A 24833-nucleotide genomic window follows, 5' to 3' on the forward strand; every position below is an offset into this window, starting at 1 on the left:
ACTTATTTCACTTTTATTTATTTATTTATTTGTTTATTATTTGTTTGTTTATTTATTTGTTTATTTGTTTATTCATTCATTCATTCATTCATTTATTTATTAGATTTGTATGCTGCCCCTCTCCGTAGACTCGGGGCGGCTAACAGCAATAATAAAACAACATATAACAAATCTAATATTTAAAATAACTAAAAACCCTTATTAAAACCAAACATACACACAAATATACCATGCATAAATTGTATAGGCCTGGGGGGAAAGGAATATCTCAAGCTTACGAAAGGCAAGGAGGGTGGGGGGCAATTCTGATCTCTGGGGGGAGCTGATTCCAGAGGGTTGGGGCCGCCACAGAGAAGGCTCTTCCCCTGGGTCCGCCAAACATAATAATAATAATAATAATAATAATAATAATAATAATAATAATAATAATAATAATATATTAGATTTGTATGCCACCCCTCTCCGAAAACTCGGGGCAGCTCACAACAACAATAACAATACAATATAATACAAATCTAATATTAAAAATAACAAGTTAAATCCATTACTGTATTATTAAAAACAATCAATGCTACACAATCACACCACACTCAAATTCTACAAGTCAGAAGGGGGGAATTATGCTTGGCAACATAAATGGGTGTTCAACATCTTGTGGAAAGCGAGGAGGGTAGGGGCAGTTCGAATCTCCGGGGGGGGGGGGGAGTTGATTCCAGAGGGGTGGGGCCGCCACAGAGGAGGCTCTTCCCCTGGGTCCCACTAGATGACATTGTTTAGTCGACTGGACCCGGAGAAGGCCAACTCTGTGGGACCTAATCAGCCGCTGGGATTCGTGCGGCAAAAGACGGTCCCATAGGTATATCTGATCTGATGCCATGAAGGGCTTTATAGGTCATTGCCAACACTTTGAATTTTGTCCAGAAACTAATTGGCAGCCAGTGCAAGTCGCGGAGTGTTGATGAGACATGGACATATCTAGGAAGGCCCATGATTGCTCACGCGGCCACATTCTGCAGTTTCCGAACACTCTTCAGAGGTAGCTCCATGTAGAGAGCGTTCTCCATCATGGGGTATAGTGTCTCCTGCTTGAGCAGGGGGTTGGACTAGAAGACCTCCAAGATCCCTCACGACTTCGGCTGTGGCGAGGGGGGCATTTGCCCAGGTTCGCCTGGTCCACCAGTTGCGGCCCTATTTGGATAGGGAGTCTTTGCTCACGGTCACTCATACCCTCGTCACCTCGAGGTTCGACTACTGCAATGCTGTCTACATGGGGCTACCTTTGAAGAGTGTTCGGAAACTTCAAATTGTGCAGAATTCAGCCACGCGAGCGGTCATGGGTCTTCCCAGATATGCCCATGTCTCTCCAACACTCCGCGGACTGCACTGGTTGCCGTTTGGTTTCCAGACACAATTCCAAGTGTTGGTAATGACCTACAAAGCCCTACATGGCATTGGACCAGATTACTTATGGGACTGCCTTCTGCAACATAAATCCCTGCAGCCGGTTAAGTCCCACAGAGTTGGCCTTCTCCATGTCCCGTCAACCAGACAATGTCATTTGATGGGGCCTAGGGGAAGAGCCTTCTCTGTGGGGGCCCCGGCCTTCTGGAATCAGCTCCCCCCAGAGATTCGTACTGCCCCCACCCTCTTCGCCTTCCCCAAGAGCCTTAAGACTCATCTATGTCACCAGGCTTGGGGCAATTAGACCTTGCCCCTCTGACTAATATACTATTATTATTATTATTATTATTATTATTATTATTATTATTATTATTATTAAATTAAATTTGTATGCAGCCCCTCTCCGTAGACTCGGGATGGCTCACAACAACAATAAAACAATGTATAACAAATCTAATAATTTAAAAGTCACTAAAAACCCCTTATTAAAAAGCAAAAACATACACACAAACATACCATGCATAAATTGTATAGACCCGGGTGAGATGTCTCAATTCCCCCATGCCTGACGGCAGAGGTGGGTTTTAAGGAGTTTACGAAAGGCAAGGAGGGTGGGAACAATTCTAATCTCTTGGGGGAACTGGTTCCAGAGGGCTGGGGCCGCCACAGAGAAGGCTCTTCCCCTGGGTCCCGCCAAGCGACAATGTGATGCATGGTGTGATTGTACTGTATGATTGTGTATTACATAGGATTTTTAGTCGTACTTTTAAAAATATATTAGATTTGTTCTATATGCTTGTTTTATATTTATTCTGTGAGCTACCCTGAGTCTTCGGAGAAGGACGGCATACAAATCTAATAAATTGAATTGAATAGAATTCTGTTGTGCTTATTTGTATAGATTGAGCTCCCTGATCTGGGCATGTTATTCAAAGTTCGGATATGGCACGAGAAACGGAGTCCCTTTTCTGGCTGGCATCTCAACAAGGTAAGAAGAAAAAGAGGTAGTTTTCGGAAGTGAACCACAACCCCTGAGCCGTTTTGAGAGTAAGCCACACTAACGGCTGCACAAATGCATTACTAATAGCTTTTGGAGAGCTCACGGGTGACTCTTACGCTGACCCAGGTTGATATTCAGCAAGAACGAGCGGCTTTCCTACTCTTAAGTACCATTTTGCCATTTGAAAGCTCTGGTGTATCATTTGTAATCTTGATTATCCACTTTGAGCCATTGGAGTGAACATACTTGTACATTTTAGAAACATAGACACATAGAAGATTGATGGCAGAAAAGGACCTCATGGACCATCTATTCTGCCCTTATACTATTTCCTGAGGATGGATAGATGTTTATCTTTCTTGATCCAGAATTTTATTAATAAGGATGCAATGTTTTGCAAATTCATCCTGAGCTTGGTCTTAAGCACGTTTACTCAGAAATAATCCCTCTGAATGCATGTAACCTGCTGTCTAGTTAAATGTTTTGAGATTTAAAATCTTACAGTGTAATCCTATATGTTTATCCAGATGTGAGCTTACAGCTTGGGCCAACAGAAAGGAAATCCTGATTTATTTGACAGATGATATAAACTTCTTCAATATATCTGAAGTGCAAACTGTTTAAATACCAAAGACTTCAGGTTCTCCCTTAACAGTAGAGAATGTTAACACATTTTAGTAGGAATGTTTTGCTGTTTTCCCAATCCACCTGAGCTCCGTTTTAATCCACATAAACCCTTGTCACCATCTCCTCCCAAGTACTATGAAATTCCAAATACGCCCGATTATAGCATTGGGTTATGTATTCTCACAATTTTCCTTTTTCGATTATTCCAGGTCACTCTTTTGAAAACTCTGACAAAAGAGAAGTACACCTTCATCTGTGGACGTTGGTTAGATATCAACGAGGATGACAATGAGATCGTGCGTGAGCTGGCAGCGGAAGGACCACTGGTGACCGAAGTGATGCCAGGTGAGAAGAAGGAGGAAGGAAAAACTGTGAACCTGTTTGGTTTAAACAATGCTAAGTATTCCTTCCCTGACTTAGCATTATGCCAATGATCTCTCTCTCTCCTTTCTCTCTCTCTCTTTCTTTCTTTCTTTCTCTCTCTTTCTCTCTATTTATTTATTGATTGATTGATTGATTGATTGATTGATTGGATTTGTATGCTGCCCCTCTCTGCAGACTCTGGGCGGCTAACAACAGTAACAAAACAGTATAATCCAATACTAAAAACAGTTAAAACCCATTATATAAAAACCAATCATACATACAAACATACCATGTATAAAATTTTAAAGGCCTAGGGGGAAAGTGTATCTCAGTCCCCCCATGCCTGGCGGCAGAGGTGGGTTTTAAGCAGCTTACGAAAGGCAAGGAGGGTGGGAGCAATTCTAATCTCTGGGGGGAGTTGGTTCCAGAGGGCCGGGGCCGCCACAGAGAATGCTCTTCCTCTGGGTCCCGCCAAGCAACATTGTTTGGTTGACGGGACCCGGAGAAGACCCACTCTGTGGAACCTAACTGGTCGCTGGGATTCGGCAGCAGAAGGCGGTCCCTGAGGTAATCTGGTAATCTCTATATCCATCCATTCAACCATCCATCCAATCTATCATCTATCTACCTCCTCTCTACCTCCTCTCTCTCTCTTTATCTTATCTCTCTCTTCCATTCTATGTCTGTCTGTCTATCATCTATTTATCCATCCATCCATCCATCTATCATCTATCTCATCTCTCTCTTTATCTTATTATCCATCACTATTATCCATCCATGGGCATACAGTGGTAAGTCTACAGAGAAGGGCAGCATAGAAATCAATCAATCAATCAATCAATCAATCAATCAATCAATCAATCAAAGGAAGTATGAGAAAATATAATAAGGATAAAGAATTGTGGGAAAAGAAGAGTATGGCTGAAATTGGAAATGAGAGTTATTACTGATTATGTCTAAGAAATGATGTAAGAGAAAGGATCCGGGCAACACTTTCGCCATAAAAGATGTATGCGTTTTGTTTTAAAAATAAAAAAACTTATTTTTTTTAAAAAAGAACCCACTACTGATCATATCACTTTTTCCAGTGATGTTGTAACTTTGAATGGTCACAAAATGAAGTGTTGTAAGTTGAGGACTACCTATAATATTTTAATATTGGCTTATTTTAATCTTTTAAGTATTTTTCACCTACTTTTATAATTTGTAAGCCACCCAGAGTCTCTTTGTAGGAGAGTGGATGGCTAGATAGACAGAGAGATGATAGATAGATGGAAGATAGATAGATAGATAGATGGATAGATAGATGATGGATAGATAGAAGATAGCTAGCTAGCTAGACAGGTGGATGGATAGATAGATAGATGATAGATCATGGATGGATCGACCATGGTATCCGTCTGCGCCGGCTGGAGGGGTTGGGAGTGGGAGGCACTGTTCTTCAGTGGTTCTCCTCCTACCTCTCCGGTCGGTCACAGTCGGTGTTAGTGGGGGGTCAGAGGTCGACCTCTAGGTCTCTCCCTTGTGGGGTGCCTCAGTGGTCGGTCCTCTCCCCCCTGCTATTTAATATCTACATGAAACCACTGGGTGAGATCATCCAAGGACATGGGGTGAGGTATCATCAATATGCCGATGATACCCAGCTATACATATCCACCCCTTGTCCAGTCAACGAAGCAGTGGAAGTGATGTGCCGGACCGGTGCCTGGAGGCTGTTGGGGCCTGGATGGGTGTCAACAAACTCAAACTCAACCCAGACAAGACGGAGTGGCTGTGGGTCTTGCCTCCCAAGAAGGACAATTCCATCCGTCCGTCGATTACCCTGGGGGGAGAACTATTGACCCCTTCAGAGAGGGTCCGCAACTTGGGCGTCCTCCTCGATCCACAGCTGCCTTTGGAACATCACCTTTCGGCTGTGGCGAGGAGGGCATTTGCCCAGGTTCGCCTGGTGCACCAGTTGTGGCCCTATTTGGACAGGGAGTCATTGCTCACAGTCACTCATGCCCTCATCACCTCGAGGTTCGATTACTGCAATGCTTTCTACAAGGGGCTACCTTTGAAAAGCGTCCGGAAACTTCAGATCGTGCAGAATGCGGCCGCGAGAGACATCGTGGGGCTTCCTAGATTCGCCTACATTTCTGCAACACTCCGTGGCCTGCACTGGCTGCCGATCAGTTTCCGGTCACAATTCAAAGTGTTGGTCATGACCTTTAAAGCCCCACATGGCATTGGGCCAGAATACATCCGGAACCGCCTTATACCGCACGAATCCCAGCGGCCAATAAGGTCTCACAGAGTTGGCCTTCTCTGGGTCCCGTCAACAAAACAATGCTGTTTGGTGGGCTCCAGGGGAAGAGCCTTCTCTGTGGCAGCCCCGGCCCTCTGGAATCAACTCCCCCCAGAGATTAGAATGGCTCCCACCCTCCTTGTCTTTCGCAAATTACTCAAGACCCACCTTTGTCGCCAGGCATGGGGGAGTTAGGATATTCCTTCCCCTAGGCCATTACAAGTTATTTATGGTATGTTTGTGTGTATGTTTGGTTTTTATAATAAGGGTTTTTAGTTGTTTTATTAAATTGGATTGTTACATGTTGTTTTTTATCATTGTTGTTAGCCGCCCTGAGTCTGCGGAGAGGGGCGGCATACAAATCCAATAAATAATAATAATGGATGGATAGATAGATAAATATAGATATATATGTATGATAGATATATCATACATATAGATAGGTAGATAGATAGATAGATAGATAGATAGATAGATAGATGGATGGATGGATGGATGGATGGATGGATGGATGGATGGATGGATACATAAAAAGTATGATAGATAAATAGATAGATAGATAGATAGATAGATAGATAGATAGATAGATAGAAAGATATAGAGGGGGGGGAGAGAGAGATAAGATAAACAGAGAGATGAGATAGAGAGGGGTAGATAGATGATAGATGGATAGATGAATGGCTGGAGCATTCTGTGAGTTGAAGTCCACAACCACAAGTCTTAAAGTTGCCAAATTTGAAGACCTCTGTTGTAGAAGATTAGATTATCTTCTTTGGTCAAGTTCTGTGGAATAGGACAGGACAAGGTTCGCCCCACACCTGGCAAGCTCAATATTGCTGGAGTGCTTCATTTGTGCTTGACAAGTTGGTTGATGTTTACCTCAGCTATCCCTGGCAGCACCAACCTGCCCATTGATCTGTATGCAGAGGGGAGCTTCCTAAGATGTTGTTGGGATGATTACAATCGCAAATGTTATGATTAAAGTGTCAACCATCCTTTGATGGAGGTTATTTTTAATCCACTGTGTGAAGCGGCTGGCTTTGAGGACCGATGCACGTTCCTCCATCGGATGCTGTTTGCCAACTTCCATGAAGCTGAAGTTTTATTACTGTTTTTAAGACTGTAGCTACATAGCTCCAAAGAGGTGGAATATGGGCTAGTTAACTGCTGAAATTTGTAAAACAGGAGATACCGGTTTGTTCTTTTTAAAAAAAAATTTTTTTTTTTAATTGAAAACATAAAACACAAACAAAGAGAAAGAAGACCATAACATTCACAAAACCAACCAGCTTAATATAAATGTCACATTCACATTTCTGAATCTACATAGAAACATAGAAGTCTGACGGCAGAAAAAGACCTCATGGTCCATCTAGTCTGCCCTTATACTATTTTCTGTATTTTATCTTACAATGGATATATATTTATCCCAGGCATGTTTAAATTCAGTTACTGTGGATTTATCTACCACGATTTATCTACTACGATTTCCCCTTTAAAGTTAATTTTAATCTTTTTTTTCTTTTCTATTCAACTACAGTGGTACCCTTACTTACGAACCTAATTTGTTCCGTGACCAGATTGTTGAGTAGAAACGTTTGTAAGAAGAAGCAATTTTTCTCATAGGAATCAATGTAAAAGCAAATAATGTGTGCGATTGGGGAAACCACAGGGAGGGTGGTGGCCCTGTTTCCTCCCAGGAGATTCCTAGAGAGGCCCCACAGAGGTTTCTCCCCGCCTTTTCTGGCCCCATTTCCTCCCAGAAGATTCCTAGAGAGGCCCCACAGAGGCTTCTCCCTGCCTTTTCCAGCCCTGTTTCCTCCCAGGAGATTCCTAGAGAGGCCCCACGGAGGTTTCTCCCTGCCTTTTCAGGCCCCATTTCCTCCCAGGAGATTCCTAGAGAGGCCCCATGGAGGCTTCTCCCTGCCTTTTCCGGTTACAGTTTCGGAAGCTCGGGTTTGTAATGGAAAATGGTTCTTGAGAAGAGGCAAAAAGATCTTGAACACCCGGTTCTTATCTAGAAAAGTTCGTAAGTAGAGGTACCACTGTATATAGTTTGTAAGTATATAGGTACCACTTAGATAGAGGTATCACTGTATATAGTTTCCCCCACATGGTATAATGTTCTTTATCTTGTTTATTCTGTAGTTAAATGTAAGTTTGCTTAATTTTGCACAATCTAGAATTTTCCTAATCACCATCTCTTCGCTTGGTATGTTTTCTTTTTTCCAATTTTGCATGAAAACCAACCTTGCCGATGTTAATATATGTGCTATTAAATAATAATCTGCCTTTCTATGATGTCCTCTAATAATTCCCAGGAGATACTTTTCTGGTTTCAATTCTGTTTCATAATTTAAATTTTTTTTTAACCAGTTTCTAATCATAGACCAATTTTTTTTTGTTTCCAAACATGTCCACCAAATGTGATAATATGTGCCGATAGCTGATTTGCATTTCCAACATTTATTACTTATACATAATTATAGTTAGTTAGTTATAGTTTATTAGATTTGTATGCTGCCCCTCTCCAAAGACTCGGGGCGGCTCACAGCATAGCAGTAATACAATACATTACAAATCTAATTATTAAAAAATTAAATCCATTTAAAAAGACATTAATAACATAATAAAACCCCTAACTATGCAGTTACACACATTCAACCTAATCTATCATACAGTAAGGCCAAAAACATAATAAAAAGGGGGAAAGATGGTCATTATCCCCACGCCTGGTGACAAAAGTGGGTCTTCAGCATTTTACGGAAGGCGAGGAGGGTGAGGGCTATTCGAATCTCTGGAGGGAGTTGATTCCAGAGGGTTGGGGCCGCCACAGAGAAGGCTCTTCCCCTGGGTCCTGTCAGCCAACATTGTTTGGTCGACGGGACCCGGAGAAGGCCAACTCTGTGGGACCTAATCATGGATATATTTTGGCTAGGCATGCTGGAGGCTAATGCCATCGGTACAACAACAGGAGATACTAGTTTGAATGGCAAATACAATTTATGCATGGTATGTTTGTATGTATGTTTGGTTTTATAATAAGGGATTTTTTAGTTGTTTAGTATTGGATTGTTACATGCTGTTTTTTTATCACTGTTGTTAGCCGCCCCATGTCTGCGGAGAGGGGTGGCATACAAATCCAATAGATAGATAGATAGATAGATAGATAGATAGATAGATAGATAGATAGATAGATAGATAGATAGATAGATGTTGCTTTCTGCTTAGCACAAATTTTCCTGCATCTTTTCTTGCACCTAGAGCTTTTGTTAAAAGCAAGAGAATAGAACCGAAGTCCGGCAATAGGATTGGTGTGGAGTTTCTAAAGTACATAAGTTTGAATGCCTCGTTTTTTTATCCTGCTTTCAGATCCTGCTTTCAAATTTCAGAAATGTGGCTAGGGACTATTAGTATGTGTGGAAATGAAACTATGATTGAAAGGGCAACAGATTTCCCCAACTTTCTCCCATAGGCCTCAGCTGAATATTTTCGGGTGTTATTAGACTGCAACTCTAATCGTCTTCAACACAAGATTGCCTTTAGTTGTGTGAGTGCAAATGATGAGTGGGAAGCTCTTAAAATCAGAGTGGGAAGATTTAAACATGGAAGTTCACTAAAAGACATTAACCTACCTACCTACTGTTCTGCCTGGCCTCCAGCCACCCAGGAACGAAGTAATTAATCAAACACACACACACAAAGCAGGCTTGTAAAAATAATGCAATGGTTGTCCTTTATATTCAGAAAACTGCAAACCATGGAGTTTCAGAGCAATTGTTAGTTTAAAAAGTCAATAGGTCAGAGTAAATTACTCCAGTCACTGCAGGAGCCCTTCAGACTTAGGTCAGTCAGAAATAACACACAAATTGAATGTCCAAATGTTTAGAAAGCCACAGCAAACACTAAACCACAATTTATCAAACTTTCTTCAACACTGACAATAAACTCCCATACAAATCACTCCAACCCTCCCTTTTTTCAAGGTTCCAGCAGGGTCATTAAGTCTTATCACCTGTGACCTATAATTTGCTTCTGCATTTGGGCAGCTGCTCTTGTCTTCCAGCATTCTCTGCACCCAAGCATTCAGAATAGGGTTGTTCATTAATTCTTCCACTTCTGATTCAGATGAACCTCTGGCTGGAGATCTAATTGACTCCCTTCCCGTCTCTGTCTCTCCAGTCCCTTCCTGCTCCCTTTCTCTCCCTGTCTCTGCTTCTGGTTCACTGTCTGATTCGTCCTCCAGCCAGACTGGTCTTCTGTAAACAGACAACTCCCACTCCTCAGCGTCAAAATCAGCCACCACAGGAGCTGGCCTGAAGCCAACCACAACACTTACCTACCCACCTACCTACCTACCTATACTGGTATATGTCTGCCTGCCTGCGTCCCTGCCTCCCTACCTACTTACCTACCTACCTACCTACTTACCTCCCTCCCTCCCTACCTATACTGGTATCTGCCTACCTGCCTACTTACCTGCCTACTTACCTATGTACTTACCTACCTATTTACTTACTTACTTACCTACCTACTTACTTACCTACCTACCTATACTGGTATCTGCCTGCCTGCCTACCTACCTACCTACTTACCTACCTACCTACCTATATTGGTATCTCTCTGCCTGCCTGCCTGCCTACCTACCTACCTACCTAACTACATTGGTATCTGTCTGTCTGTCTGTCAGTCAGTTTACCTGCCTGCCTACCTACCTACCTACCTACCTACCTATTGATTGATTGATTTTTTAAATTTGATTTGATTTGATTTCTATGCTGCCCTTCTCAACTGATTCAGGACGACTTACAACAGAAATAAATACAAATATAAAGGGTGTAGAAATCTAATATTTTTTAAAAAATTCTGAAAATTCTAAAACCCCATTTTCCTAAGAAACAATCACCCAGGTTCATCCAATTAAATTAACCATTCGTAACATCGGCCGGAGTTAGTTCTTAACACTCACTATACTGGTGTCTGTCTATCTGTCTGTCTGGTCTGTCTGTCTGTCTATTAATTGGTCGACCTACCTACCAACCCTGGTATCTATCTATCTATCTATCTATCTATCTATCTATCTATCTATCTATCTATCTATCTATCTATCTATCTATCTATCTATCTCTCTCTCTCTCTCTCTCTCTCTCTCTCTCTCTATCTCTGTCTCTCTCTCTCTCTGTCTCTCTCTCTCTCTGTCTGTCTCTCTCTCTGTCTCTCTCTGTCTCTCTGTCTCTCTCTGTCTCTCTCTCTCTCTGTCTCTCTCTCTCTCTGTCTGTCTCTCTCTCTGTCTCTCTCTGTCTCTCTGTCTCTCTCTGTCTCTCTCTGTCTATCTATCTATCTATCTATCTATCTATCTATCTATCTATCTATCTATCTATCTATCTATCATCTTCTCTCCCTTTCTCTTGCTCTCCCTCTGTCAGTGGTATTATGGGGGAAAATTGAAGACTGGCATATGAGAAGGGGAAAGGGAATTTATTTTGGAGAGGTAGAGGCAGCAATGTTGCATGTAATCTCAAGATGCTCAACTTCATTGGCGGATCTCTTCATTTGCAGTCATCAAGTATCGACTGACCGTGTGCACCGGGACAGTGAGTGGAAGTGGGACCGATGCCAATGTTTTTGCTTGTCTCATCGGACAGCATGGAGACACGGGGGACCGGGTGCTCCAGAATAGTGTGAACACTGTTAATAAGTTTGAGAAAGGCAGTGTAAGTCTCTCTCTCTCTTCTCTCTCCCTCCTTTCTCTCCACCCTCTGTATACCCCTCCTCTATCCCTCCTTCTCTCTTTCCTTCTCTCTCTATCTGTCTCTCCCTCCCTCCTTCTTTTGCCCTGTTCCTCTCTCTCCTTCCCTCCTTCCTTCTTTCTCTCTCCTTCCCTCCTTCCCCCCTCTCTCTCCCTTCCCTTCCTTCCTTTCTACCTCTCTTCCCCCACTCTCTCCTTCTCTCTATGTCTGTCTCTCCCTCCTTCTTTTGCCCTCTCCCCCTCCCTCTTTCCCTCTTTCCTCCTCTTTCCCTCATCCTTCCCTTCCTTCATTTCTTCTTCCCTCCCACTCTCTCCTCTCTCTCTCTGTCTCCCTCCCTCCTTGCTTCTCCCTCCCCTCTCTTTTCCTCCCTCCTTCCCTCTCTCCCCACTCTCTCCCCCTGCTCTCATTCTGTTTCTTCATTTCTCCTTTTATTCCTCCCTCTCTCTCCTTCTCTCTCTCTCCCTCCCTCCTTTCTCCCTCCCTCTCTCTTTTCCTCCCTCCTTCCCTCTCTTCACTTTCTCCTTCCCTCCTTCTTTCTCCCTTTCACGCTTCTTCCCTTCCTTCCTTCCTTCCTTTCTCCCTCTCCCTCTTCCTCACTGCCTCTCCTTCTCTCTCTCTCTGTCTGTCCCTCCCTCCTTCTTTCTCCCTTTCCCCCTCTCTTTCCTTCTCTCCCTCCTTCCCTCTCTCCCTCCCTCCCTCTCTCTCTTTCTCCCTCCTTTCTCCCTCTCCCTCTCTTCCAGCCTCCTTCCCTCTCCTTCCCTCTCCTTCCATCTCTCCTTCCCTCCTTCCCTCTTTTCCCCTCCCACTCTCTGCTCCCTCCATTGCACATTTCCAACAAGAGGGTCCGTTCATTACCTGTTGGCAGTTTGAACTGCTCGCTTGCAGGGATTTTTAAAATTACATGGAAACTATCCAGTTATCCCAAGGGAGGCTGCCAATTCACCTTGGAAATCACAACTGGATTGTAATTTCTGTTGTCTGAAAACTACCTGAGGGGCCTTGGGCTGACCCCTGACAAGTGAATGAAGGAGCAGGGGCTTGTTTGCTGTACTTAGGGCAGCCCCAGGAGGCGGTCTTACATTCTCCCAGGGACAGCTTTCAAAGTTTCTCACCATCTCAACCAACAAATGCTCTGTCCTACACATTGGCAAAAAGAATCAGAACACCAAATACAAGCTGAACAAACAAGACCTTACAGACAACCCTCACTCTGTAAAAGACCTTGGAATACTCATATGAAATGACCTAAGTGCCAAATCCCACTGCAACAACATCGCCCAAAAGGCTTCAAGAGTTGTTTAATCTAATCCTACGTAGCTTCTTCTCCAGTAATCTCACACTACTAACCAGAGCATACAAAACTTTCGCCAGACCAATCCTTGAATACAGCTCATCTGTCTGGAACCCACACCGCATTTCGGACATAAACACCCTAGAAAATGTCCAGAGATACTTTACTAGAAGAGCCCTCCACTCCTCCACTCGCAACAGAATACACTATGCAAGTAGACTTACAATCCTAGGTTTAGAAAGCTTAGAATTACGTCGCCTTAAATATGACCTAAGCATAGCCCCAAAATCACTGGCTTAATACAAGTCAAGGAACCTTTTCCTTGATCCTTAACCACTAGCCCCACCTCCGGACTTCCGTTGCCAACAAAACACCCGTTTTTACAGTGCTGGAATTCCCCTGCTGGGATTCCCCTGCAGCATCACAAAAACACGGAAGTACGGAGGTGGGGTTTCCCATGGAGGGGAGTCTCAGGGGAATCCCAGCAGCACAAAAACGGGCGCTTCGGCTGGCAAAAGGGGTGAGTTTTGGGCTTGCACACATTAATCACTTTCCCATTGATTCCTATGGGAAACATTGTTTCGTCTTACAAACTTTTCACCTTACAAACCTCATCCCGGAACCAATTAAGTTCGTAAGACGAGGTATCACTGTACCAGAATTGAAGCTTTGGTTCCTAACACCAGGTTGAGAATCACTGGCTTAATGCAAGTCAAGAAATCTTTTCCTTGATCCTTAACCATTAGCTGGGGGCGGGGGGATTGCTTGTGGAACTTGACCCTCCTGCCTGCGATTTTAACCCTTTCTTTCTTTTTCTTCTCCTTCTGCCAAGGCTGACGAATTCATCATTGAAGCAGTGCACCTGAAGCAGGTGAGCAGGGTGAGAATAGGGCATGACGGCAAAGGAGGAAGCAGTGGCTGGCACCTTGCCAAAGTGATAGTGAGGGAAGATGGACAACCAGAAAGTGAGGCTCAAGAATTTCCTTGCAACAGGTATAGAATATGAATTGGGATCTTCTCAGGGACTAGGCCCTTCAGTCACATCTCCAAGACATCTGGATAAACTTTTGCCTTAGGGCCTGCTGGCTATGACCATAGTCTGCTTGGGTTATATATACAGTGTTCCCTCGATTTTCGCGGGTTCGAACTTCACGAAAAGTCTATACCACGGTTTTTCAAAAATATTAATTAAAAAATACTTCGCGGGTTTTCCCCCTATAGCATGGTTTTTCTCGCCCAATGACGTCATATGTCATCACCAAACTTTCATCTGCCTTTAATAAATATTTTTTTAAATAAACTTTAATAAAGAAACATGGTGAGTAATAATCTAAATGGTTGCTAAGGGAATGGGAAATTGCAATTTAGGGGTTTGAAGTGTTAAGGGATGGCTTGTGATACTGTTCATAGCCAAAAATAGTGTATTTACTTCCGCATCTCTACTTCGCGGAAATTCAACTTTTGCGGGCGGTCTCGGAACGCATCCCCTGCGAAAATCGAGGGAACACTGTACTGTATGTATATATAGAGAGAGACCATTATTTGAAAAGTCCTTGCTTGGTTGGTTGCAAGTCTGAGCTTAGTTGTTTTCTTGCACAATGTTTCATTACCCAACTAGGTAATCTCATCAGTGCTGGAAGGAAAGGGTGTTTGTTCTCTTATATATGTATATAAACAGAGGACAAATGCCACTCCCTGGCATTGATGATGCTGTCTAGGTTGGATAATGAAATGTCTTGAAGAAAATACCCAAGGTCAGAGAACACCAAAGGCCCAACAGTCTTCCTCCTCCTCCTCTCCTCCTCTTCCTCCCCGTCGCCTTTCACCCTCCCCTCCCCACATTCTTCTGGCCCTGTTTATTTATTCAATTTGATTTATTTATTTATTTATTTGATTTATTTGATTTATTTATTCAATTTTTATGCCACCCTTCTCCTTAGATTCAGGGCAGCTTACAACATGTTAGCAATAGCACTTTTTAACCGAGCCAGCATATCGCCCCCACAATCTGGGTCCTCGTTTTATCCACCTCGGAAGGATGGAAGGCTGAGTCAACCTTGAGCCGGTGATGAGATTTGAACCACTGACCTACAGATCTACAGTCAGCTTCAGTGGCCTGCAGTACAGCACTCTACCTGCTGCGCCACCCTGGCTCATGTTGATGGTACCTAGGTGTGCTGTCCCATGCTCTCACACAACACGTAACCATGGTTAAGTTGGTTTATTACTATTCCCCAGCACCTTCACTAAAAACCCAGAACTGTCCTGAATAAGTCCAGCAGCCTCATTTCAACTACAAACATTCTCCATTATTAGATCTTTTTAAAAAATAAAACCCAACATTAAAACCTTAATGTAGTGCTATTCTGGATGCAACCAGCCATCTGGGGCTAATGGTGACCTTAAAGAGTAAACCACAATTCATACCAACAATTTTAAAAAAAATCACTTGGACAGTTAAGCAACGAGCGTTGGGAGAGTCACGCCCAACCTCTTCATTGTGATTTATATATATGCTGCTGAATGAGGTGAGAAAAGGCTCCAATGTCAATATCAATAGCATTTAGACTTATATACCGCTTAATAGTGCTTTTACAGCCCTCTCTAAGCAGTTTACAGAATCAGCCTTTTGTCCCCAACAATCTGGGTCTTCATTTTACCCATCGCAGAAGGATGGAAGGCTGAGTCAACCTTGAGCTGGTGGTGAGCAGTGATGGGCGAACTGAACCCGGACAATTCGGGTCCGTACCAAATTTTGTGGTGTTCAGTATGCTGAACACGAACACGAATTTTTTTCAAACTTCGGGCAAAGTTCGGGGTCGTGTTCGGCGTTCGGAGCTTTGACGTCACCGGCAGGTTGCTAAGGATGCCAAGGTGATCACTTCCTGGATTCCATGGAATCCAGGAAGTGATCACCTTGGTGTCCTTAGCAACCTGCCGGTGACATTAAAGCTCCGCCCCCAGAATCTCTTCGTGGGAGAGATTCCCCATTTGGGTTCGAGTTCAGGTTCGGTTCGGGTTCGGCCGAATTTTGCGTAAAGTTCATCCGAACTTGCCAAACCCGAACACCGTTGGGTTCGCCCATCACTAGTGGTGAGATTTGAACTGCTGAACGACAGCTAGCAGTTAGCTGAAGTAGCCTGCAGTGCTGCACTCTAACCACTGCGCCACCCCGGCTCCAACGAAAGAGCTACACCGTATGAACTGGAATGACAAAGCAACCCCTGACATTTCAGTATCGAAAGGTCTCCCGTAATATAAAATTCTTTTAAGCAAATAATCAGTAGAGGAATGCCTGCTGGGAACATGTTTAAATACTTAACAACGCATTTCCCCCTCAAAGCATGAGCTGTGAAAAGCATTTTTATTCCTTTTTGAATCAAGAATAATGTCAGATTTTTAAGGAAAGGATAGAAAGGCTTAGTTTTGAAGTTTCAGATGGCGGAAAAAGGTCATTCCATTCAGACTGACTCACTGACCAACCGCTTTGCTTAACAACATAAGCATTGGCTGCCGATCAGTTTCCGGTCACAATTCAAAGTGTTGGTTATGACTTTTAAAGCCCTACATGGCATTGAACCAGAGTACCTCCGGAACCGCCTGCTACCGCACGAAATCCCAGCAACCGATAAGGTCCCACAGAGTTGGCCTTCTCCGGATCCCGTCGACCAAACAATGTCGTTTGGCGGGCCCCAGGGGAAGAGCCTTCTCTGTGGCGGCCCCGGCCCTCTGGAATCAACTCCCCCCGGAGATTAGAACTGCCCCCACCCTCCTTGTCTTTCGTAAATTACTTAAGACCCATCTATACCGCCAGGCATGGGGGAGCTGAGACACCTTTCCCCCAGGCTTTTTTATATTTATGTTTGGATATGTATGTGTTGTTTGCTTTTTAAATATGTGCTTTTTAATATTAGATTTGTTTTCGCTAGAATATTGTTTTTATTGTTGTTGTGAGCCGCCCCGAGTCTTTGGAGAGGGGCGGCACACAAATCTAATAAATTGAATTGAATTGAATATATTCTGGTCTCAGTTGTGGTCGTGTATTGAAGACCACCTATCTGGAATCAAGGCTTCGAAGCAGGCAAAAACACTGACCAATAAATAAAAACGAGCCCTGGTGGCACAGTGGGTAGAGTCAGTACTGCAGGCCACTGAAACTGACTGCTAGGTCAGCGGTTCAAATCTCATCACCGACTCAGCCTTCCATCCTTCCGAGATGGGTAAAATGAGGACCCGGATTGTGGGGGCAATAGGCTGCCTCTGTTAAAAAGTGCTATTGCTAACATGTTGTAAGCCACCCTGAATCTAAGGAGAAGGGTGGAATAAAAAAAAATCGACAATAATTTTTTTTAAAAAAATAAATAAATTCCCAGATTAAAAACAGATGCATTCTCACATTTACTTTTCAATTAAGAAGACAAATCACTGACAAATAATGGAACTAAAATGTTTCTCCAACAGCATTTCTTAAAATCTGTAGAGAGGTTTTATTTTATTTTAAATATCAATGACATTTAAAACTTGGAAATTTTCATTAGCATGATGGATGTGCCAACTTCTAAACCTGCAAAAAGGGAACCCTCCTATCACAAAAATTAGACCATGTCTTGAACTTTAAACATCCCCTTCAGTCAATAGATTCTTTTCAAAATAGCTCCCCCCTTTAAAAAAAATAAAAACTCCATCCATTCCTTAGCATGTATTTCCTCAGTTTGCTACTCTTCATGTTGACTGAATGACAGCAAATGCTCAGAATCCCTTTGCAAATTGCTTTTAAACATGAATGTCCCAAAATGACAACTATAAGACTTGTGGACTTCAATTCCCAGAATCCCTCTGCCAACCGTGGATGGATGTCTGATGAATTCTGGGAGTTGAAGTCCACCAGTCTTAAAGTTGCCAAGTTCAGAGGTCACTGTTTTATAGATACGGTATGCCAAATGCCTATATGGTTCCCCCTAAAATTTTAACACGATCCCCCTTTATGTGTAGGAAACTGGAGTTCAGGTTTCTGGGAGAAAAGATAAAATAGGTTTATCATGAAAGCAGTTGATTGTTTTGTAATATAATTTAATTTAATTTAATTTAATTTAATTTAATTTAATTTAATTTAATTTAATTTAATTTAATTTAATTTAATTTAATTTAATTTAATTTAATTTAATTTAATTTAATTTAATTTAATTTAATTTAATTTAATTTAATTTAATTTAATTTAATTTAATTTAATTTAATTTAATTTAATTTAATTTAATTTAATTTAATTTAATTTAATTTAATTTAATTTAATTTAATTTAATTTAATTTAATTTAATTTAATTTAATTTAATTTAATTTAATTTAATTTAATTTAATTTAATTTAATTTAATTTAATTTAATTTAATTTAATTTAATTTAATTTAATTTAATTTAATTTAATTTAATTTAATTTAATTTAATTTAATTTAATTTAATTTAATTTAATTTAATTTAATTTAATTTAATTTAATTTAATTTAATTTAATTTAATTTAATTTAATTTAATTTAATTTAATTTAATTTAATTTAATTTAATTTAATTTAATTTAATTTAATTTAATTTAATTTAATTTAATTTAATTTAATTTAATTTAATTTAATTTAATTTTTTTATTTTGTTTATGTATTACTTACTTACTTACTTACTTACTTACTTACTTACTTACTTACTTACTTACCGACATCTATTTATTATTTATTTATTTATTTAAGTCGAAAGGGACCGTGTAGGTCATCAAGTCCAACCCCCTGCTCAAGCAGGTAACCCTACACCAACCCCAGTCAGATGGCAGTCCATTTAATCCCACCTTTATTATTAACCCAAGGCAATGAACATATCCAACATACCTCCCTCCTTCTATTTCCCCCCACAACAACAACCCTGAGAGATGGGTTGGATGGAGAAAGAAGGACTGGTCCCAAAGTCACCCAGCCAGCTTTCATGACTAAGACAGGACTAGAACTCTCAGTTGCCTGGTCATTAGCCCAAGGCTATCTGGCTGGTTTCATGCTTTCTAGCTCATTGCTTTAACCACTAGGCCAGTTTTCAGCCATCTTTATGGGTTGAGGGGATGAGAAAATATGCTGCTAGAAAATGTGCTGCTATTTTCCCCTCACGCATAAAGGAGAAAGTGTCATTCACCTCACCATCGACCTTTGGGTGGAGACGGCTGCCTCTGAGAAAAATGGCTTTGTTGTCCTCACACCTCCATTATCTCGGCTTTCTAGGTTATAATCACATGACACCCTGCAGAGGAAGCAGCCAACCCAGGGCGACACCCGTGAATTCTCTCCCAAAATGGCTGCCTTCTCTTTGTAGGTTGTGTTGTGGTCTCCTCAGACCAAGGTGCAAGCCAACTGTATCCTCCATTATAAAGGAAAATAGACATCTCCATGACCTGTAGATTTCGGAGAAGACTCATTCCAGGCCTGCTGGTCAAGGAGACTTCTGAATCCTTCGTGGTTTTTAAAAACTTATCTTCGATGCCACAACGATCTGAGGCCTTGATTTTGAGTATGGTTGAACCTCCCACAAGGATGTTGCCGAAAGCAGCATTTTTGTGGAGAACAACCCATTTGGTTTCATTTGAGTTAAGAATCATTAAATTTGGAAACATGGCCTCTGTTTGGGGGGGGGGGCAGAAGGATGATATGTTTATCCCATTTGAGATGGTGGACATTTTATTAAGAATGTATCATTCTTAATATTGAGAATTGAATACAGCGGTACCTTGGTACTCAACTGGTTTGAAACTAAAACTCAATGAATTTGGTACTCCATGCATTTTGAAGCTAAATTTTTGTCCTAGCACTCATCATTTGTTTGGTATTCAATGCACAATTTAATTTAATTTTTAGGACTCGGGGCAGCTTACAACAATATACATGCTAGTCTTGCCACCGTTATTATATGTATAATCAAGTATGTATCTTCTTTACCATAGGTCTGCAGGTTTTAAAGTTGCCAAGGTTAGACACCCTTTGTCTACATCTTTCAACTTACTTTTAAAACTTTTAAAATAGTTTCATTAAATGATTTCACGTGTATAAGTACATTAAAATATAGTAAATTGAAAGAGTAAAAAATGGAGGAAATGAAAATGGAGATAGAAAGAGGAAAAAGAAAATAAAATAAGAGAAGAGAAAATTTAAAAAGAAATATAAAGAAATAGCTTCCAATCTTCTTTTTGGTAGCTTTGTATAAAATTATAACCAAATTTCTTTAAGATTACAGTACTTGGTAATTCTCTTCTTTCAATAGCCTACTTGTTTTATTTTTTATTCATCATTGGTATATTGCAGTTCAAATCCTTTCTTTGCTTCATACCATATGTTTGTATTCATTTTAAGTACTTAATAGATTTTCCCTTTGAGAATTACATCCTTCTGCCACAAGTTATTCCCTTGATTTGATTTTATATTCCACTGGTGATTTTCCAATAATTTCTAGTGCATTAATCATTTGTCCTTGCCCATTTTTCTCTTCTTCTGAGATCTATAAAAGTTTTTCAGCCCCAGCCTGGGTTCACATTCTCAATATGACATTTTATCTAATAAAATAGTATTTAAAATCCACTTTAATTTTATTGCACCATAAACATGCCATCCAAACACTGACCCATGCTCTTCTAATTTTAAAAGTCTTTTGTTTCATAGGAAGTCACAATCTTTCATCCAAAGAAAAAGATGCAAAATATAATTTCTAATCCAGAAAGCTGAATTCTCCTCTTTCTTTGCATCATGTAAATACTTTGTAGATGTACCAAGTGGATGAGTTTAATATGAATTCATTTCCTGGTCCATATTTATCTCTCTTTGTGTTGGAATCCATGATAGAATGTATTTTGTATTGCAACAACTACAGAATTATTTAGCCAGAAGGTGGCAGCATTTAGTGTGAATCTATAATTATAATCTATGTTTTTTTTTAATGTTCTAAGGAAAGTTTCCTATTTCCAGTTAAATAGTTGAGCAGTAAAGCACATGGTGATTGTACTCTTTGTTTGTTCTGTGTGGTACGTTATATAATTTTTTTTTAAATAAACTTTTTAAATTTTGTTCATGTGAAGCCACTATAATTTGATTATCAGGAAACTATCTTAGATCTTAAGAGAATTTTCAGATGAGAATATACAATATAGGTTATACAAGATACTATTGCACTGGAACATCTATTATATAAAACAAGATGTCAATTAAATTTAATGGCTCTTTTAAATTGCGAGAAACTAAAATACAGTATAGTCCAAATATTCTGAAATCTTTCCTAAGTCTTACTTCCTTGTTGTGGATCGGTGGTTAACTGTAAAAATAGGTTGAGATATAAGATTTCTTTTCTACTCCCAAAATTCTGCAGATGACCAAGGACACCTGAATAAGCTGAGTGTCAACTTAGTCTTTAAAAGTGTTTTTTGGTGAACTAGATCCTCCTTCAAATAAATCTGTCTTCCCTAAGTAAAATAACACCACCCCAAAAAAACCTCATTGGAAGTCTTCTGTAAACCATCTTACGTAAACAACAAATATCATTTTTTTTAAAAACACTTCCAAAACCAGTTAAAATGTCTGACACTATCCCGCAAAATTTTATCTCCATTAAATTCAAAGCCACTCATCAGAATAAATTACTAATGATTGCTCATTGTTTATCTAGAGCAGTCACAATAGCTGTCTTATTTCTTTTAAGTAGTGTACACAAGATTTAAACAGAATCCGTTTCTGTTTGGCTGATGACCCACTTTTAATCTCCTGCCTCAGACATCCCTGAACGCTTATATTTGCAATCCACCATTAAGGTAACCTTCATTGAGGATGTTTCTATGACTGATCTTGAAAAAAGCTGAGCAGAAATCTGGTCTGGGAGACCGCCAAGAACTCAAAAAATTGAAGATTGGACTATAGCCGTGATGGCGAACCAATGGCACATGTGCCAGAGGTGGCATGCAGAACCCTCTCTGTGGGCACATGTGCAGTTAGCAGCTGATCTTCCAGCTGGTCTTTGCAGGTGCAGGAGTGCCAGAAACAGCCTAAAAATGGTCAAAACCCAGGCTCTTTTGGGGCTGTTTCTGGACCTTTTTCAGACTGTTTTTAGGTTGTTTTCCAGGCTGTTTCCAAGCTAGATTTGGGCCAAAAATGACCACAAAACAGCCTGAAAACTACCTGAAAACAGCCTGAAAAAGGCCCATAAAATAGTCTATAAAACAGCCCCCAAATGACCTAAAATGGCTTGAAAAACAGCCTGGAAAATGGATTGAAAACATTCCCCCAAATGGCCAAAAAAATAGGCATAGGCGCATTGGGCAGCTGGTCTTTGGGTATTTGGTGCTCTGGTGTGTGCACATTCATGCTTTTCTGGTTTGGGCACTTGGTTCTGAAAAGATTCACCATCACTGGATAATAATAATAATAATAATAATAATAATAATAATAATAATAATAATAATTTATTAGATTTGTATGCCGCCCCTCTCTGCAAACTTGGGGCGGCTCACAACATTATAGAAAAGCTACAAACCTTATCATCTCCCTGTCCAGATGAGTAGAAGGCAATGACTGATAATTGGCATTCTCGTGCTAAAAAAAATGATATGACCATCTAGGTCAATGATGGTGAACCTTTTTTCCTTGGGTAACAAAAATGCACATGTGTGTATTATCGAGCATGCATGCATGCCCACACTCATAATTGAATACCCCCGTACACTTCACCCCCTGTGCATGCATGCAGGACCCCCATAGACTGCCCCATCTCCTGCACATGTGTACACAACCCACCCACCCCGCTTCCTTATTTTGACTGGACCCAGTAGGCCCCAGGCTCCTAAGGTTTTCCTAGAGAAAATGCCCTCCCCTGCCTCTCAGGTGCCCTCTGGAGGCCAAAAACGCCCTTCGAAAGCATCCGTGTGAGCCAAAAAATCTACTGGCTGGTGTGCTGGAGCTGAACGAGGCCAATGGCTCACATGACAGCATATATAGAGGAAAGATCAAAAGCAACATGAGAAAATATTATTTTATTGAAAGAGTAGTAGATCCTTGGAACAAACTTCCAGTAGACGTGATTGGTAAATCCACAGTAACTGAATTTAAACATGCCTGGGATAAACATATATCCATCCTAAAATAAAATACAGGAAATAGTATAAGGGTAGAATAGATGGACGATGAGGTCTTTTTCTGCTGTCAGTCTTCTATGTTTCTATGTTTCTATCAACATTTCTTATCAGGAAAGACTTAACGAACTCAATCTGTAAAGTCTGGAGGACAGAAGGGAAAGGGGGGGACATGATCGAAACATTTAAATATGTTAAATCGTTAAATAAGGTTCAGGAGGGAAGTGTTTTTAATAGGAAAGTGAACCTAAGAACAAGGGGGCACAATCTGAGGTCAGTTGGGGGAAAGATCAGAAGCAACGTGAGAAAATATTATTTTATTGGAAGAGCAGTAGATGCTTGGAACAAACCTTCAGCAGACGTGGTTGGTAAATCCACAGTCACTGAATTTAACCATGCCTGGGATAAACATATATCCATCCTAAGATAAAATACAGGAAATAGTATAAGGGCAGACTAGATGGACCATGAGGTCTTTTTCTGCCGTCAATCTTCTATGTTTCTATAGCTCCACATGCCATCTGTGGCACATATGCCATAGGTTTGCCATCATGGATCTAGGTTGTTGCCTATGAAAACCAACAGGATTGAACTTGACTTGACTTTGTTTTGATTTCTTCTTTACGAAATCTAAAAATGAAACAAAATGGACGTGGGAGCGAAACAGCAGGTTATAAACTCCGTATAAAATGAACTTTGTGTATTAAAGAAGACTTACCTGGAATACAACAGGTGGTAGGAGTTAGATCAAATTGGTGTTTATACATATTTTGGAACTTTTAAGCCAGTTCTCAGCCTTCCATACCAGAAATACTATATATATATATTTTTAATGAGTTGAAATCATTATGGCTACAAATCAATTTTTCCCTCTGTCTTGTTTTTAGTACATCATCAAGCAGGATTAGAGAATGCTGATTAGAAAGTGGAATTCAAAGGCAGTATGTCTGAATTTTCTAACATGTGATACATCCTTTACAAGTGTGCCAATAACTTTCTTTTTTCTAGATTCTGGTTTGTTTTTTTTAAAAAACAACTCACTCCAAACACACTGCTTTTCCTTCGCTACACACTATTCCTCCCAGAATTATAATAAGCCTCCTGATATTTGATCTGTAATAGCAGATAACTTACATTTTATTTGCTAACCAGATGGCTTGACAAAAATGAGGACGACGGCCAGATTGTTCGAGAGTTGGTTCCAGATGGGAGATCATCTATGCTGGAAAGTGAGTTTGCTTTGTTATCACGTGACTCTTTGGACTAAGCCTGTCATTTCTGTTTTAGTTCACGATAAACATATTTTTTTAAAAATCATTTCTACTTCCCCTAATAGCTCTCTCCTGTTCAGTTCACTACTGCTCAGTTTTTTTTAATTTGTGATAAAATTCTTTCAGAGGTTTATTTCATTTCTTATGTATGTGTAGAATTCACATAGTTACTATTATACTGTACATACATCAGCATCCTTCAGTCTCAACAGACCATGAGCATGAAGCCTAGGTAGGTTAGTATGGTGGATAGACAGCTACCCAAGCAGCAGATCCCTCCTCTCCATGTCTCTGAAATAATCCAATAGAATGGCAAAGGCCAATATGATTGGTTCCAGCTACGTTGCGGGAGTTATCAGAATGTGACTGTACACAGTCACGAACTGCTTCCACAGGGGTCCCCAAACTTTTTACACAGAGGGCCAGTTCACTGTCCCTCAGACTGTTGGAGGGCCGGACTATAAAAAAACCTATGAACAAATCCCTATGCACACTGCATAAAGTAAAAAAACAAAATGGGAACGTACTATTTGGGGGGGGGGGGAAGAAGTCTGAAATTCATATATGTTTATGTTTTGTTTTTAATTTTCTTTTGTTAACATCTGATTGGCTATACAAGGTTTTCTTGGCTTATAGAAAAATGTATAAAGAAAGAAGGAAGCACTTTGGCACAATGGTTAATAAGTTAGAAATATAATTGGTGTTGTAGTTT

General features: G+C 40.6%; 1 protein-coding gene across 1 annotated transcript in view; it reads left to right on the plus strand.

Annotated features, from left to right (window-relative positions):
• The first annotated feature begins 2308 nt into the window (after window positions 1–2308).
• Window positions 2309–24833, plus strand: part of LOC139159060 (lipoxygenase homology domain-containing protein 1-like) — a 152881-nt gene continuing 130356 nt past the window's right edge. Inside the window, exons 1-5 of the mRNA XM_070736423.1 lie at window positions 2309–2389; window positions 3238–3373; window positions 11241–11395; window positions 13555–13715; window positions 24003–24079. Of these exons, the coding sequence (XP_070592524.1) occupies window positions 2324–2389; window positions 3238–3373; window positions 11241–11395; window positions 13555–13715; window positions 24003–24079 (595 nt within the window). The 5' untranslated portion in view covers window positions 2309–2323. The remainder of the gene's footprint in view (window positions 2390–3237; window positions 3374–11240; window positions 11396–13554; window positions 13716–24002; window positions 24080–24833) is intronic.

The sequence above is a fragment of the Erythrolamprus reginae genome, chromosome 2 (assembly GCF_031021105.1).
Source record: "Erythrolamprus reginae isolate rEryReg1 chromosome 2, rEryReg1.hap1, whole genome shotgun sequence".
Lineage (NCBI taxonomy): Eukaryota > Metazoa > Chordata > Lepidosauria > Squamata > Dipsadidae > Erythrolamprus > Erythrolamprus reginae.